Genomic DNA, 17953 nt, shown 5'->3' on the forward strand with positions numbered 1-17953 from the left:
CACTACCTCGGGCCCGCCACCGGATAAAGAGAGCAAAAGGATGGATCTGGTGGGCAGAAGGATCGAACGGAATGCCGCGACCCACTGGCGCATGGCTAATTCCAACGCCCTGGTAAACAGACACATGTACCAAATCATGGAGGGACTGGGGCAGTTGGTGAAGGACTTGCCCCAGGATGCCAAGCAGAAAGCCGAAAAGCTAATTGAAGAGGGGAAGAATGCTGCAAATTCTTGCCTTAAGACGGCCCTGGATGGGGCAGACACCGCCAGCAGGCTCATGATGATGGGCGTCACGGAAAGGAGACACGCCTGGCTCAGGATATCCGGTTTCAAACCGGAGGTGCAACACAGCATCCTGAACACACCATTCAACGGCAGTACGCTTTTCGGACAAACAGTTGATGAGCAACTCAGCCAACTTAAGAAGGATAACGAAACAGCAAGATCCATGGGAGCATTGCAGTTCAGAGGGAACAAGAGGGGCACCCCGTCACGGAGGCCCGGCGGAAGAGGCGGAAACCAGCCAGGTACATCACACCAGGCTTTCCAGCAAACGCACCAGGCAGACTCGCAGGGTCAGCAGGGCCATCAGAAACAGCCCTGGCAGTACCAACAAAGAGGCCAGTCCTTTCGAGGGAGAAATGGACGGGGACAAAATAGAAGAGGGGGCCAGCAGCCCACCTCCAAGTGACTTCAAAAAAATCCGTGTGCCCACCCACAAAAAAGATCCCAGGGGGCAGCACGTACAGATGGGTCAAGACAAACTAGACACCTACGACCACAGGACACCAGTGGGAGGAAGATTAAGATTCCACCTCCAGGAGTGGAGAGGAATCACACCAGACAAATGGATCCTCAACATTATCCAATTCGGATACTGCATAGAGTTGGAGGCGAGGCCAACAAACAGAAAACCAAGAAGAAAGCCGCTAGCAAGCAAGCAGCTGCAGTGCCTTCAGGAAGAAGCAAAAGAACTCCTGCAGAAGCAGGCCATAGAAAGGGTACCCTTCAAGGAAAGAAACACAGGAGTATACTCAACATACTTCCTGGTACCAAAAGTAGACGAGACAATGAGGCCCATTCTCGATTTACGGTTCGTGAACAAATTCATAAGAACGCAAAAATTCAAAATGACCTCCCTGCAAGAGGTGCTCCCACAGTTGCAGACCGGGGACTTCATGGTCACTATAGACCTCAAAGACGCATACCTGCACATCCCAATGAACAGGAAGCACAAGCACATGCTCAGGTTCACCGTCGGAGAAAGCCACTACCAGTTCACGACACTGGCCTTCGGTCTAAAATCGGCACCAAGAGTTTTCACAAAGTGCCTCGCAGCAGTCGCAGCGCACCTAAGAAGGCAGGGAATACATGTATACCCTTACCTGGACGACTGGCTGGTGAAAGCAAACTCATACCAGAAATGCAAGCTGCACGCACATACAGTGACCAGCACGCTCATAAACCTGGGGTTCTCCATCCATTGGAAGAAATCATCAATGGAGCCGGAACAAGTGAAGATCTTCCTGGGAGCACAGATCAACACCTTACAGGGCAAGGTGTTCCCCAGCGAGAAGAGGGCGAGGGCGCTGGTGAAGGAAACTCGCCTCTACCGGAAGGGACAAGCTCGGACAGTGAGGACGGCGAGCAAGATCATGGGGATGATGGCATCATGCATCCACCTGGTACCGAATGTACGACTCCACATGAGACCCATTCAAGAATGGCTACAGGAGCAATGGTCACAAGCTACAGGCAGTTGGGAGGATCTAGTGGTTGTAACGCACGCAGTGCAGAAGGAGATGACATGGTGGACCATGGAGAACATAGCAAGGGGAAAGCCTCTAACGCCCCCAACGCCAACAGTGACCATCACCACAGACGCATCCCTGAAGGGATGGGGCGCTCACATGGAGGAGCTCAAGGTGAGGGGACTGTGGACACCGACGGATGCCACAAAGCACATCAATTACTTAGAATTGAAGACAATCTTCCTTGCACTGAAGGCCTTTCAAACAAGACTGTACAAGCACAGGGTATTGATACAAACAGACAACACCACTGCGATGTTCTACATCAACAAGCAGGGGGGCACACAGTCCGCACCGCTTTCAACGCTGGCGCAGGAGATATGGAGATGGGCCATCCCTCTCAAGATAGACCTGCTAGCCATACACCTACCAGGGAAGGACAACATACAAGCCGATTGGCTCAGCAGGCAGACATCGGCATCCCACGAGTGGGAGCTCAATGCTCAGGAGACAAGATACCTGTTCGACAGGTGGGGGACACCATCGGTGGACCTGTTTGCCACACGCCAGAATGCAAAATGCCAAAACTTCGCATCCAGGCAGCCCGAGGAGGGGACACTGGGGAATGCCCTATGGATAGATTGGTCAAGGACATTTGCCTACGCCTTTCCCCCGATACCACTGATGCACAGAGTACTGAGCAAGTGCAGAGCGAGCAACATGACACTGATACTGGTCGCACCGCAGTGGGCGAGGCAGACCTGGTACTCGCAGATCATGGAGATGACACAGTGTGCACCCCACAGATTCAGCAGGAGGAAAGATCTACTGTCCATGCAGAACGGAGAGGTACTGCATCCAGAGCCAGAGAGCATGAGCCTAGTAGCGTGGCTCCTGAGGACATAGAGTTCGCACATTTGAGACTACCAGAAAGCACCCTGAGGGTACTTCGGGAGGCACGAAGGCCCAGCACTCGAAAGTGCTACGTTGCGAAATGGAAAAGATTCACAATATGGTGCAGACAGGAAAGACTCCACAATAAGATGAAGAGGGACTCCACAGTGCTAAGGTACCTGACGCACTTACTGGAGAAGAACCTTAGCTCATCCTCGTTAAGAGTTCACTTGGCAGCGATAGTAGCCTACACAAGGGGAGAAACGTGCAGGAGCTTCTTCACATCACAGGTGGTGAAGAGATTCCTAGAAGGAGCGAAAAGGATCGCACCACCCAAGCGGGTGCCGCCACCTGCATGGAACTTGAACACAGTCCTAACGGAACTCATGAAAGAGCCCTTTGAACCACTTCACAAGGCCTCCCTAAAGATGCTAACTATGAAAACAGCCTTCCTGGTTGCGATAACGTCCTTACGCAGAGTAAGCGAGCTTCAAGCGCTGACGCTACAAGAACCATACATACAAATACACAACGATAGAGTTGTGATGAGGACTGACCCACACTTCATGCCGAAGGTGGTATCCAATTTTCACATGAACCAGTCTATACAGATACCGAGTTTTTTCCAAAAACCCACAACCAGCGCAGAGAGAGCTCTGCACACCCTGGACGCCAGAAGGGCAGTCATGCACTACATTGAAAGGACAAAGGGGCACAGGAAAACGAAACAGTTTTTTGTGTCCTTCGCAAACAGCTTCATGGGCAAAGCAGTAACCAAAAGGACCATTGCACGATGGATCGCACAAACAATCCAACTCTGCCACAAACGGGCAGGACAGGAACTGGCCGAGGGGACACGTGCCCACTCCACCAGGAAGAAGGGCGCTACAATAGCCTTCCTGGCTAACACACCCATAGAGGACATATGCCTGGCGGCAACATGGGCTTCGGTGCACACGTTCACGAAGCACTACTGTGTGGACATACAAATGAACAAGGAAGCTCAAGTGGGACAGAAGGTGCTACAGCACATATTCAACACCCAACGCTCATCTTCCACCCAGCCGCCACAGAGATGAGAAACCGCTACAAAATCTATGCACAGCATAGTGAATCCAGAAAGATTCACGCTGCAAAACGAATAGTTTTCTTACCTGTCGGTGTAGTTTTGCAGCTTGAAGATCTTTCTGGATTCACTAGCGAACCCACCCACCTCCGCCAGAAAGATGAGGCTGGAGAGAGAAGAGGTGGTTAACTAAAGAATAGACTTTGAAAATACAAAGCGGTAAATACAAACTAAGAAGAACATTGCCATTACTTCGGAAACGAAAGAAACACGGAAAAAAAGAACCCGAAGATGGCGCCCAAGAGTGGGAGCTTCCGCAGGAAGCATGCCGACGTCACCGGAAATACACCCAAAGGGGGTGTGACGCCGACGCCCACCTGGGCAAAGAAAAAAAAAAAAAAAAAACAAAGAAAAGACTACGAATCCGGACCCAACCACAAGACCGCGGAATAATGCACAGCATAGTGAATCCAGAAAGATCTTCAAGCTGCAAAACTACACCGACAGGTAAGAAAACTATTCGTTAATGATTTACGCTCGCCCTACAAACTTGACAGTCTGACTCAGCTCTCAGATTGAGATTTTGAAGGCAGAGGCTGAATAGAGATGTAAAAAATCTCAAAGTAACCAAAAGAGAAATCATTAGGGAAGGATACTGGGAGTTTAAAGTAAGAAAAAAAGTTGCTAATGATTAACATTTTTGGTTATAGAATAGGTATGAGCTCTTGGACTGTGTTCTCCTGCCATCCTCCTCTTTGACTCTCATCAGCATTTCGCAGTCTCTTTACTCGAACACAATCTTCCTTCTTTCCACCCCGTCAAATTATTTTCTGTGCATAGTATGTGCTTGACTGCGATGAGGTTAGAGTAACTGTGGGGCTTATTGGTAACTACCTCCATTTCTGTATAAGCTAAGAGTTGAAGGTAGCCATCGTATTTTGTGATTCGTAGAGTGTGCTCCCCAGGGATCTCAAAAACAGGATGTACTCCCCTTGCTGGGTAATCAGAAGGCATGCTAACCTAAGTCTCTGACTTCCCCCAGCTTTCCTTCTGTTTTGTGCCCGGCTTGGCTATCCAGAACCTCTGTATGTGAGGGCTTCAGGTGGGAACAAATATTTTTCGTGATCACAGATGTAGAATTTTGACAACATTATCAGCTGGACATGCAAGATTGATACAACATCTCTATGGAAAATCAAGGGGGTGCAGTTTTGGACCAGTAGAGAAGTAGACTGCTACATTGGAAGTAGAGAATGTTAGTAGCTAGTCCCCCACTGTGATCCTTGTGTTAAATGATTCTTCTGTTCTTTGTATCCTCTTTTTCATAAGGATTCGAGACGTCCGCCTCTTCATTGCTGAAGCCCGTCCAGCCATGGCAGCTACCGGCTTTGTCTTGATGACCACCTTCCCCAACAAGGAGCTGTCTGATGAGAACCTGACCCTAAAGGAAGCAAATCTTCTCAACGCTGTGATCGTCCTGCGAATGGTGTAACTGGCTCTGACTCTCCCCATGTCGCTCCTTGCTGTAATACCCATGCACCTCAGGCTTGTGGGGACCCTGCCTGTTACCACTTCTCATTCTCTCGTCATTCTGGGCTCTTCACAGATGAATGCAGTTTTAATCTCTCCTCGGTTGCTACTCACAAGCTTTTTGATGATCGTCAGACTTCAAAAGAAAAAGCCTACCGACCTCAGCACAATTGTACTGTCCCGATCTGGTCACCATGCAGCAGTTCGGGGGAAGTGGTCATACTGGCTACGATGGTCCTGACAAGTTGTTCAACTGAGTGGGAAAGCTCAAATCCTTTTCAGTCTGTTCTTCAAAAGAGCCGTGTGCTTCATTGTTCATTTCCTTCATGCTTATTAAATGCTGGTCATAAGGTGAATAGGTGCAGCCACTGTGTAGATGCCTCGGGGGGTGGTGAAGAAGCGATCTTCATTCATGTCCTACCTCGGGCAGAAATAAATTCTAGATTCACAAGAACTGCTGCACACACAAACCTACATTTCATGGGCTGGTTATGTTGCACTTGACAACAATTTGCACTTAGTTGCACTGCTTGGAGTGGGCACATGTTAAATTGAGGTGGAGGTTGGTTGTTGTGTGATTGCTCAAAGGGTTAACAAGGAGTAATGGATATGTGGTGTGCATCAGTGTGTGATGAAGCACCTAATAGATAGACCCTGGCATTGGGGTTTAGCATAAATTAATCTTTTAAATGGAATTGGCATTGTCCATCTAGATCTGTTTCAGTCCCATCCTCACTTCCTTTTGGGTTTTTTTTGTCCTCCTATCCCCACCATGCCTGCAATGCTTAGACCGCCAGACCTTCCAACCGCCACTCGGTCTATTGCATTCTCGTGTTTCCCACCGCACTGATCCAGCCAGCCGGTTTCCTTTTAACCCACAATGGTGCCCTGAGCCGATCATCTGAGGACTCTTCAGGATCACACAGTAGCTATTTATATTTTTGAAGAGGCACCACTTGCTGTCTGGACAGTTTCCCCACAGAAGTACCGCCTTAGTGTATAATTCCAAAGGTCTGGGGTTTTACACCTGATGCATGTGCCTTAAGGGCCATCACTCCTAACCTTTTACATATTTTGTAGCTTTATTTGATTGAAATGCCTGCCCTCTCCCTGCATTTGAAGGGTGCCTTCCCAGTGGGTGACCATGTTCATGCATGATGCAGTTTGGTTTTAGGATTACCTTTTATCCCTGGACGAGTGGGTTTCTCATTGATTTGAAGTGTTGGTCCTGGGGTTATAAGAAACTTCGCAAGTTGAAATCTTGTCGATTTTATTTTTCTGGGTTTAACCAGTTCTCCCTGCCTCAGTTCCCTCTCCTGGTTTATCATTCTTGGGTTATAAGAGTTTTGATTATTACAGTAATACCCAGAAACCCTTGGTGCTTGCTGTGATTTGATCAGGGTTCTTTACACCTTTGAAATTGACATGCATTCAGATGCCTAACCTCTCGGAACCTAAAATGCGGAAGTAAAGTTGGGATTTCTTAAGATCTTTGTGGTGCTGTTTGATTTCTAAGAAATTATACTGTCACCTGAAGGGTGTGTGTGCGCGTGCGTGCAGGCCGGCCTTCTTATTCCTTAACCTGTGTGTGGTACATTAGCAGTGTTGTGTGTGAGTGCGCATTCTAGGCAGTGGAGCATCGGTGTTCTCTTTGTAAGAGTCGTTGCGAGTGCGTGCTCTGCAAAAGGCATTAGTAGCGTCCTGCATGTTCAATTTTACTGCACTATAACAGATGGAGTAGCTTGATATTATGTAATGTACTCTTATACTAGTTTTCAGGAACTGCTCCACATGGCACTTGTGTGCCGGTGTATGGTCCATAATAGAAGGAGCTTGGGACATATTAACAGACTTGCAGCTAGGAAAGCCCAGAGGCTTACGGCCTGAACAGATTGTGTGAGGGCAAGCGGTACGAGCTTGCTTTGAAATAGGGGAGGTAGTGTGAGGAGCCTTGAGTGAATGGAGCAGGCAACTTCAGGTGCTTGAACAGTGTGCATAGTCCCCATCTTTTTGTGTTATCGCAGCTTCAAAGAAGGCATAAGTGAGCATTCCTGTGTGGCCATCTTGGATTTGTTTTCCCCCATAAATCCTAAAAATATGTTTGAAAAGTGTTGCCTTTGCGTCTGTATGCATGCATTCCCACAGGGGCCATCTTTGAATGATTTTAGTCATAAAGAAAAACAGAATTTTTCAAGATGGCCTACTGTTTGTGCAGACACGAGTGGTTGAAATAGTTGGCATACTTTAGTATCAGTTTATTGTTCCAAGATGGTTGGTATCAAAGGGCAGGGAGGTGCTCGAATATATGGATGTGTGTATATATATTTATATACATGGAGGTGCTCGAACATATGCATGTGTGTATATATAAATTTATATACATGCATACAAGGACTATTTTCTTTGTGAATGACCATATGGTGCATGAGCAAAATGCTGTCACTCACATAGAGGGGAGCCAATGGCTTTAGTGGGCAGGTGCTTGCCCACTGGTGTGGTGCACAGAGTAAAGTGTGGTTGACAATTTACAGAGCAGTGGATGAACATTGCTGAGCAAAAGCCAATCTGTCGATCTTATCTAACTATCCTATTTATTTTATCTTCGTCTGAATACTTCTATCTGCAGATTTCTTTCGTTGTGAACTTCCTTAGGTGCCAGGATAGATCCAGAAAGCTCTTGCTTGCTGGCAAGTGATGCCATCAGCCTCCGTCACGACTCATTCCGCCTATGGACATTATGACACAGTAGTATATAGGCCTCACACCGTACACTAATTTTAATTCCTCTTTTTCCTCTCCAGGAGCCAGATATCCATAGCTCCATTCCTAACAATTTCGTTTTTTACTGTACGGCAGCGTGCAGGAATGTTGCCCCAGAAAATAATGGGATTCAAGCTGGGCTGTATGTGTCTCAAACAGATGTCGGTCATTGACCCACCCTCTGCTTCGGCACTAAGCATTACTAAGTCTTGCAACAAATACTTCCTGATATATCCAAATTCATTAGATAGTACAAAACCAAACATTACGTTGCTAAGCACAAGAAACTGGGTTGGTTCCAGCCCTGTACTCCATCTTCAGGAACGTTCAAACCAAAGTCCAATGACAAGTCAAAAATAAAGCTCAAGAAAAGCTGCAAGCAAAGCTCTTTGTTGTCCCGTGCACCCGCTCCAGTTAGACAGCTCATAAGTGACATTCAAGGAACCCAAATCCAGCTTCAAACTTCAACTCTGGCCAGATGGTGAATCTGAAGCCAATACACCCATAGTTATGTTATGTTAGATAATTTTATAAAGCCCGCAGCTGCCTCAGCGAAGAGGCGTCCTGGCACTGGTAGTGTCTGTAGAAAGCTAGGTGCTAGACCATGGGGAACGGGTAGGTTTTGGTGGCCTTACGAAAGGATAGCAAGCAATCCAGGCGGCGGATCTGAATCGGGAAGGAATTCCACAGTTTAGAGGCTAGATACCGGAAGGACCGGCCCCCAGCTCTAAGGCGCTTCACCCGGGGGACTGTAGCCAAATATTGCTCAGCAGAGCATAGCGGGCAGGTGGGTACATAGGGGACAAGCAGATTAGACAGAGTCTCAGGGGATGAAATCTTTAGTATTTTTGAAAGGCTGGTATAGCGCTTTGAATTCAATCCTTTTGGACATGGGTACCCAATGTAGACCGCGCATTGCACCCATCATGGAGCACGTTCTACTAAGGAGCGTCAACAAGACTCGGGCGGCTGCATTCTAGACTAGCTGGAGACTAGTCACTTCTGCCTTGTTATCACCTAGCATGAGTGAGTTGGAGTAGTTCAGTCTAGACAAAATAGTCGCTTGGACTATCAACTGGCGGGAGGGTGGATCGAAGAAACCGAACATTGGTCTCAGTCCCTGGAATAGTCCAAAGCAGGTGCCTGCAACCTTTTTAGTGTGCTCCTGAAACCCAAGAGTGGAGTCGAGCCAGACCCCAAGATTTTCCACTGCCGACTTAGTGGTGGGGGGCGCTGCCAAAGGCCGCCTGCCACCATTGTGTACTCCAGAGCCCCTTATCCCTCCCCACCAACACTTCTGACTTATTAGCTTTGAGTTGAAGGCAGTTGGTGGCCATCCAGTGCGCGACCGCCGTTAGGCCGCTCCGAAATTTGGAGGCGCCCCGCTTAGGATAATCAGAGAGGGCCACCACCAGCTGCTTATCATCAGCATACAAGACAATGGTCAAGCAGTGGTCCCTCGCTACCGCAGCAAGGGGTTGAACATACAGGTTGAACAGAACGGAGCTCAATGCCGAGCCCTGGGGGACCCCCTGCTTGATGGAATGGGCGTGGGAGAGAAAGGGGGGGAAGTGACCTGGAATGTTCTGTCAGACAAAAAAGATCAAAACCAATCGAAGGCAAGACCTACCACCCCATCCTCCTCTAGGCGATGTAGGAGGATCCAGTGAGAGACCATATCAAAAGCGGCGCTTAGATCGAGCAATTTCAGGGCCGTGGTATGTCCCTCATCCAGAATGGTCCGCAGGTGTTCGCCCACCTCTAAGAGCTCAGTCTCTGTGCTGTGGCCAGGGCGGAAGCCATTCTGGGAACGATCCAAGACGCCGGTGTTGTTCAGAAAGCCCGAGAGGATGTTGTTGCCGTGGGCCTCAGCAACTTTAGCAGCCCAAGGCAGTAAACATATAGGACGGAAGCTTTCCGGCTTAGTCTGGTCCAGTGAGGGTTTTTTCAGTAAGGGGACCACCCTTGCTTGCTTCCATAGCAAAGGCACCACAGCAGTGGTGGAAGAGGAATTGATTACCTCACACAAAGGCATAAGTAGTACAGGTAGGGAGTCCCTAAATTGGGCAAGCCTCAGAGGATCCATTGCGGAGCCCGATTTGACCTTCTTGCTCAGTGTGAGAAACTCGTCCTGGGAAATAGGGGGGATAGCTGCCAAAGTGAGAGTGAGGAGAGGAGCATGCGAAGCAGCGGGATCGCTAGGGGATATAGGGAAGGATTTGTAAATGGCTTCCACCTTCTTAACAAAGAAGGTGGCCAAGTCCTCGCATTGCTGCCCAGACGTGATCACCGGGATAGAGGGGTCTTTCCTGTTTTTGAGGTCGTTAAGTATTTAAAAGATGCTTTTAGCAGGGTTCTTACTGGACTTGATCTCATTAGTGAAGTAAGCCGCTCATGCCAGATGTATGGCCTTGTACTCCAGACGATTGATCGCGTCCTGGTACGACTTCTTAGCCCCAAGGTCGTAGTCCCTTCTCCAGACCCGTTCTAATTTTTTACAGGTACTGCGCAGGGCGGCCAGAGAATCGTTGAACCAAGGATTGGAACTCAAGCAGAGACTCTTGGACCATTTAGCAGGAATGAGTGTGTCTAGGGCATGAAGGATCCAGTCGCAGAGTGGTTTCTACGCTCCATCCGGATCAGTGGATGGTATATGGGGACAGGATGGCATGCAGGTTCTCCAGATTAAGTTTATGCCAGCACCGTCTGAAGATGGCCTTAGGATCAGCACTGGGCACTCGCTCAGATAACGGAAAGGAGATGGAGACAAAAAAATGGTCGGACTAATACACCGGGCTGGGTGTCTTGACCAGTAGAGAAGGGATATTAAAAAAACAGGGTCAAGCAAGTGCCCAGCAATATGGGTAGGGCCCACCACAAGGTGTCTTAATTGGCAAGCGGCGAAGTCTGCGAGCAAGCTGCTGATTTCAGGATCAGAGGGACGGTCAAAGTGTAGATTTAAATCTCCAATGAGACTAAAATTAGTAGAATTCCGAGGCCGGCCCGGGGGGGGGGGTGAGAGGGGGAGGGGGGGGCGCGGTAGACTAACAAACCTGTCATAGTAGAGTGGGCGCTAAAGGAAATTACAATGAAAGCGCATTCACACCCGGCCACATCCTCCTTAACAAATGAGCAGCGGTGACTGGACTTAAAGATGACAGCTATGCCACCACCTCGAGACTCCCTGTTTACAGTCAAGATACTGAAACCTGGGGGGGTTTCGGGGAGGGTGAGGTTGCTAGGCCCGGTTCAGCCACCATAACATCGGTCAACCAGGATTCGGTTAGAAAGAACACATCAGGTAATTCATCCTCTATTAACCCCTCCCATGCTAGTGACGGAACCGTTCCGTCACGAGCCTCGGGTGGGCTGTGCTGGTGACGGAACCGTTCCGTCACGGCCCGCTCGCCGCGAATTCCGCGCCTGCGCTGACGTTCTAATGGGCGGCGGGTCCGTGACGGAACCGTTCCGTCACAAGCACAGCTCACCTTAGGGCCGTGACCGAGCGGCCCGTCACGAGCACGGGACCGCCGCGCGGCCCCGCCTCCCCCTTAGCGCTGCGGCGGAATAGCCGCCGCAGCGAAGTGGTTAAGTCCTAGATCTCCATGTAATGCTTAGCCAGGGAGCGGACATTGAGGTATAGGATTTTCATAGAGGGCCTGGGTGGAGACAGGGGATGACAGGGGGATGCAGTGCGGGACAGGAGTCATAGCCACAGTTAAGACAACAGAAAGGCCCTGCTACAGCATTCACCAAGAGCTGTCTGCATGGGCTTACCCGCCGGCCGATGGACACCAGGACTTCTCTGGTATAAATTGGCACACCAGACTTAAAACCGCCAGCATTTCTGGCGACGTCCAGGTGCAGACGGGCTTGCCTTTGGCTCCGCTGCGCTCCCGTGCCATGGGCAGCCTAAATAGTGTGTCCAAGAACAAGGGGGTGGAAAGACTTGACCACCTCCCCTGACAAGATGGCGGCAGTGAAACGGCAACCGGAAGTGAAATGACGCCGTCTGGCGTACTCCCTCCACAACAATCAGCCCGCTAATGGCTGTGGTGGACTGGGGAGGTGCAGAGACCACGCAACACACAGTCACTTCAAGTTCCTTGGCCAGTGTTGATTCTGTGGCAAATCGCAGCTTTTATAGAGGTTATTTTGCAACGCTTCAATGGATCTGGAGCCCTCTGTTGCACGCTTTGGCCACCTGTATTTTATTGGGCCTCCAGTAAACTTCAGGCGATGGGATCTCCCTGGGGCTAACACCTCACCCCTCCCCCTCTAAGCCAGCTCACTCTAACTTCAGTGCCAGAGGGCAGCTCAACTCCAGAGATGTAGGGTTTATTTTTTAGTTCATTTCTTCACCTGTGCCACTCTGCCATCCAGTAGCATCAGGAGACAAATTTGGCAAAGGCTCGCTTTGTGCCTTGTTGCACCATCAATAAAGTCCAACCTTACATAGAAAAAGGCTCTTCTCCATTCCCCTTGCCTTCGTGGTATTATTTCTAGAGGATGGTGGCTCTTTTTAGCTTAAACTGTGATGCTGTTGAAGGCCTTCAAAATGAAGACAACGTGGAAGAGTTAGATCACTTACTCCTTCTTCATTACACTGATGCTGGGTTATTTCTTGATTTTTCAAAATACTAGTGGCTTGGATACCTCACCAGAAACAATTGAATTGGCTTTTAAGGCCCCTAAACAAAATGTGGTGGAGGTTTGTAGGGCAACAGGTGTATGGGATTTGCAACTTCCCATAGTAGAGGCTATTGCTAACTTGATAACCAATTTTGCAGCCTGGGCCTTCAACTTCAACACTTGTGCTGCCTCTAATGATTTCCTCACGGAGCTGACGCCCCTCACCAGCATCCTACTCCTGAAACTGAACTCTGCAGCCAAAGAACTTCACAGATGGATCACAGACTGCGCAGACAAGCCTGCTTCCCTCCGCAACCCAGACAGACAGCGCCCCAGTAAGGCCACCTTGTTCACCGCCGACCTCCAAGAATCCAGACGCACCTGCAGACGTCTCGAGAAGCTATGGAGCAACAGCAAAACCTTGAAAGACTGTACCACCTATAAGAACGCCATAACGGAATACCACCAACTCATCCTTTCCACCAAAAGGACCTTCATCTGAAACAAAATCCACGCCAATGCCAGCAACTCCAAGGAACTCTTCAGCATCATTCAGCAATTCACCAAGCCCCCCAGCGAAGCCTCGGACGTCACACCCTCCCAAGACCTATGCAACAATCTGCTCCTACTTCCACCTGAAGATAAGATCCTTCTACAAAAACTTCAATGAACAGACTCTGGACACCGAACCCCTACCTCCTCCCAGCAACGACAGCCAGCCTATCATCTCCTGGCCCACAGTCACCACCAAAGACACCGCATCGACAATGAAAGGCATTCACTCAGGAGCCCCCATGGACCCCTGCCCTCGGCACATCTTCCACAGAGCCGCCGCTGCCACCACTATAGCACCTGAGCTACGATGCACCATCAACGCCACCTTCAAAGCCGGCACATTCCCGACGACTGGAAACGCGCAGAAGTCAAGCCCCTCCTCAAGAAGCCATCGGCAGATCCGACGGACCTCAAGAACTGCCGACCCATCTCTCTCCTCCCCTTCACGGCCAAAGTCCCAGAGAAGATCGTCAACACCCAACTAATGAACATCATCAAAGAGAACTCCATCCTTCACCCCTCCCAATCCGGATTCTGCAGCAACCACAGCACCGAGACCGCCCTACTCTCCGCCACAGACGACATCTGCTCATTTCTCGACCAAGGCCACACTGCAACCCTGATCCTGCTTGACCTCTCTGCACCCTTCGACACCATCTCCCACGCACTCTCACCGCCAGACTCCACGACACCAGCATACAGGGAGCCACCCTCGACTGGCTCTGCTCCTTCCTCATCGGCAGAACCCATAGAATCAGACTTGCGCCTTTCCTACAGATCACAACTGCTGAGTGCCCCAGGGATTGTCGCTCAGCCCCACGCTCTTCAACATCTACATGACCCCCCAGCCGCCATCGTCAGACAGCATGGACTCAGCAAAGTATCCTACACCGACACCCAGCTCATCCTCTCCCTCACCAAGGATGCCCACACCACTAGACCCAACTTCCAGGAAGGAATAAAGGACTTTGCATCCTGGATGAGCAGCAGCTGCTTGAAGCTCAACTCGGAGAAAACATAAGTCCTTGTCCTCAGACCCTCCCCCTCTGCATGGGACAACACCTGGTGGCCCATCGCCCTCGGCAGCCTCCCCACCCCCACGGACCACGCCTGGAACCTCCGCATCATACTCGACTCCTCCCTATGAAACGACAAATCAACGCTATCGCCTCCACCTGTTTCAACACCCTCTGCAAGACCTTCAACTGGATTCCACCCAAATCCAGAAAGACCGTCACCCACACACTCATAACCAGCAGACTGAACTATGGAAACGCCCTCTACGCCGAAATCAATGAATCCCTGCTCCGCAAGCTCCAGACCATACAGAACACCGCAGCCAGACTCGTCCTCTGCATCCCTCGACATGAGCACATCACCCAACACCTGCAACACATCCACTGGCTCCCCGTCAAGAAGAATAACCTTTAAGATGCTCACCCACGCCTACAAATGCCTCCACACCACTTACCCCAATATCTCAACGAAAGAATCTCCTTCCACGTACCGAAGAGAATCCTCCGATCCGGCGAGCTCGCGCATCTGCAGCACAAGAACGGATGGAAGAGCCTTCCCCTACATTTGGGCAAAGACCTGGAACCAGCTCCCTATCAACATCAGACACGCACCCTCTCTGCACACCTTCAGGAAGAGACTCAAGACCTGGTTCTTCGTCTGACCCGGAACTGCACCCCACCCTAGCGCCTTGAGACCCTCACGTGCGAGTAGTACACTTCACAATTCCCTGATAGATTGATTGATTGATGCAGTGGTTTCGAGGGGGATACTCGGGTCCTAATCTCCGCAGTGGCATCAGTGCGCAGGTTCTTGAAGGATGCAGCATTTAAAATACACTTCCAAAGGCCTTGGACTCGATTGGCACCACTTGGGAGAGATAGACATAAAGTCCAAGTGTTGATTTGAAGATGAAAGCGAAGACTTTGATATCCCTGAGACTTCAGCAATAGGCGGCAAGCCATCAAGTCCTTGGAGCAACTTGGGTTCTAGGTTATAGAGAGCAGGTCCAGTCATTCTCACTCCCAGTTAAGAAGCAGCAGGCCAACACAGCAAACAGTTCAGAAAATTAGCAGGCATTCCTACAGCACAGCAGTCCTTCTTCCTGGTAGAATGTTCTCAGTTCCAGAAGTGTTCTGGGTTCATGGTGTCATAGTCCAGTACTTGTACCCAGTTTGGCCTTTGAAGTAGGGAGACTTCAAAGAGAAGCTTTGAAGTGCACAAGTCCCTGCCTTTGCTGCCTTGGCTCCAGACTCACTACAGGTAGGGATGCAACCCTTTGTGTGGGAACATGACCCAGCCCTTTCAGGTGTAAAGTGTCAGCTCCTTCCTCCCATCCGGCTCAGGATGAGCCATCAACATGCAGATGACCACTCAGTCATACCTACCCTTTCTCTGTGTGTGGCTGTATAGAGGAAATGCAGGAAGCCAGATGTCACCCACCCCAGGTGTGTATTCCAGAGGCAGGCAGAAGGCACCAAATGATTTAACACCTTCAATGCTAAAGGTATTTTTCTCCTGTGCTGCATGCCCAGATTTACCATTGTTCATGACAAGGTCAGCTCGTCATAAGCACAGCTCCAGTGTGCCTCATATGAGCATGGAAGGGGTTAAGTAAGAAAATGCAAAGTTTCGGAAATTTTTCAGGACTGAGATTTAAAAACCAACTTCACTATAAGTTGGGTTTTTACATTGAGAGTCCAGTGATGTCAAATTTGGTTTTCCCAACTGGAAACTACACATATGAAATGTAATGTGGCAGTTCCAATTACATCTTATGGGAGAGATAGACCTTGCAGTAGAGAACAACAAATTTGGAAGTATTCCACTAGCGGGGCATGTAAAACTTAAAAGTACATGTCATGCTTTTTAAATACACTGCACACTGCCCAGGGGCTGTTCAGGCCCTACCTTAGGTGTGAGCTATATGTAATAATAACAAGCATTAGAAATGCAATAGGTCTCGCAGCATTAGAGTTAGTGCTTTTAGAATTGTTAATGGTTTTTTTTGTAAATCTTTAGCGTGAGGGTGAGTGAGGGTGGGTGAGTGTGAGTGTGAGTGAGGGTGAGTGGGGGTGAGTGTGGGTGAGTGTGAGGGATTGAGGGTGAGGGGTTGAGGGTGAGTGAGGGGTTGAGGGTGAGTGAGGGTGAGGGGTTGAGGGTGAGTGAGGGTGAGGGGTTGAGGGTGAGTGAGGGTGAGGGGTTGAGGGTGAGTGGGGGTGAGTGAGGGTGAGGGGTTGAAGGTGAGTGAGGGTGAAGGTGAGTGAGGGTGAGTGTGGGTGAGTGTGGGTGAGTGTGGGTGAGGGATTGAGGGTGAGGGGTTGAGGGTGAGGGGTTGAGGGTGAGGGGTTGAGGATGGGTGAGGGGTTGAGGGTGAGTGAGGGTGAGGGTGAGTGAGGGTGAGGGGTTGAGGGTGAGGGGTTGAGGTTGAGGGTGAGTGAGGGTGAGGGGTTGAGGGTGAGTGAGGATGAGGGGTTGAGGGTGGGTGAGGGTGAGGGTGAGTGAGGGTGAGGGTGAGTGAGGGTGAGGGGTTGAGGGTGATTGAGGGTGAGGCGTTGAGGGTGAGTGAGGGTGAGGGGTTGAGGGTGAGTGAAGGTGAGGGTGAGGGTGAGGGTGAGTGAGGGTGAGGGGTTGAGGGTGAGTGAGGGTGAGGGGTTGAGGATGAGTGAGAGTGAGGGTGAGTGAGGGGTTGAGGATGAGGGGTTGAGGGTGAGTGAGGGGTTGAGGGTGAGTGAGGGTGAGGTGTTGAGGGTGAGTGAGGGTGAGGATGAGGGGTTGAGGGTGAGTGAGGGTGAGGGTAGGTGAGGGGTTGAGGGTGAGTGAGGGGTTGAGGGTGAGTGAGGGTGAGGGTGAGTGTGGGTGAGGGTGAGTGTGGGTGAGGGTGAGTGTGGGTGAGGGTGAGTGTGGGTGAGTGTGGGTGAGGGGTTGAGGGTGAGTGAGGGTGAGTGAGGGATTGAGGGTGAGGGGTTGAGGGTGGGTGAGGGGTTGAGGGTGAGTGAGGGTGAGGGTGAGTGAGGGTGAGGGGTTGAGGGTGAGGGGGTAGGTATTTTGGGATGCGAGGTGACACCGCCACGAGACCTTGTCATAAATGCATAAAAACATATCCCTATAAAAAGAAAACAAAACACGAGATAAACAACATCCCTTAAGGAAAGTTACGTGCTGTGAGCCGCGGGGAGGGCTGTCGGAAACACCTACGGAACTGACATTTTAGAAACGCGTGGGCTGCAGGAAGGTCCCCCGGCACCTTGCAGAACAGAGCCTGCTTGTGATTGTGAACAGTGTGTGGTCGAATCTGCCCTCCAGCGGAAGGAACGCATCACATTGTAAATGCACGCAGCAGGGGGCGTCATGATTACCAGAGTGGGCACAATAGCACCGGAATACCGCCTATGGAGGGGTGTGGGCAGTCTGATTCTATCAGGCAGCCCCCTGCAGGTGCTGCGTGGGGTGGGGCTTGAACTACAGGCCGGGGAGCTTTGTGTACTGTGCTTGTGTGACTACTTTCAGTAAAAAAAAAAGGTTATTCTACTGTTTGTCCTTTAGACGATCCGGGGAGGGTAGAGGGGAGCTATTTATTAACCAAGGCGTGGGCGGGGGGTCTGGCCCTGAACCCCAGGGCCGTCCCAGTGCAGTTTGCGCATCACCTCGAATGCTGTTCATGCAGCTTCAGACACGGAACTGGCCTGCCCCGTCTGGTCTTAGATATTGGCTCAGTCCGCTTTCTCTTTACAAGTGGTAACAAGAAAGG

General features: G+C 50.3%; 1 protein-coding gene across 1 annotated transcript in view; it reads left to right on the forward strand.

The window, feature by feature from the left end:
• The window catches only part of NSFL1C (NSFL1 cofactor), a 94864-nt gene extending 88134 nt beyond the window's left edge, over window positions 1-6730 (forward strand). Inside the window, exon 9 of the mRNA XM_078651700.1 lies at window positions 5041-6730. Within this exon, the coding sequence (XP_078507826.1) occupies window positions 5041-5203 (163 nt within the window). The 3' untranslated portion in view covers window positions 5204-6730. The remainder of the gene's footprint in view (window positions 1-5040) is intronic.
• The last annotated feature ends 11223 nt before the right edge of the window (window positions 6731-17953 follow it).

This window comes from Lissotriton helveticus, chromosome 7 (assembly GCF_964261635.1).
Source record: "Lissotriton helveticus chromosome 7, aLisHel1.1, whole genome shotgun sequence".
Lineage (NCBI taxonomy): Eukaryota > Metazoa > Chordata > Amphibia > Caudata > Salamandridae > Lissotriton > Lissotriton helveticus.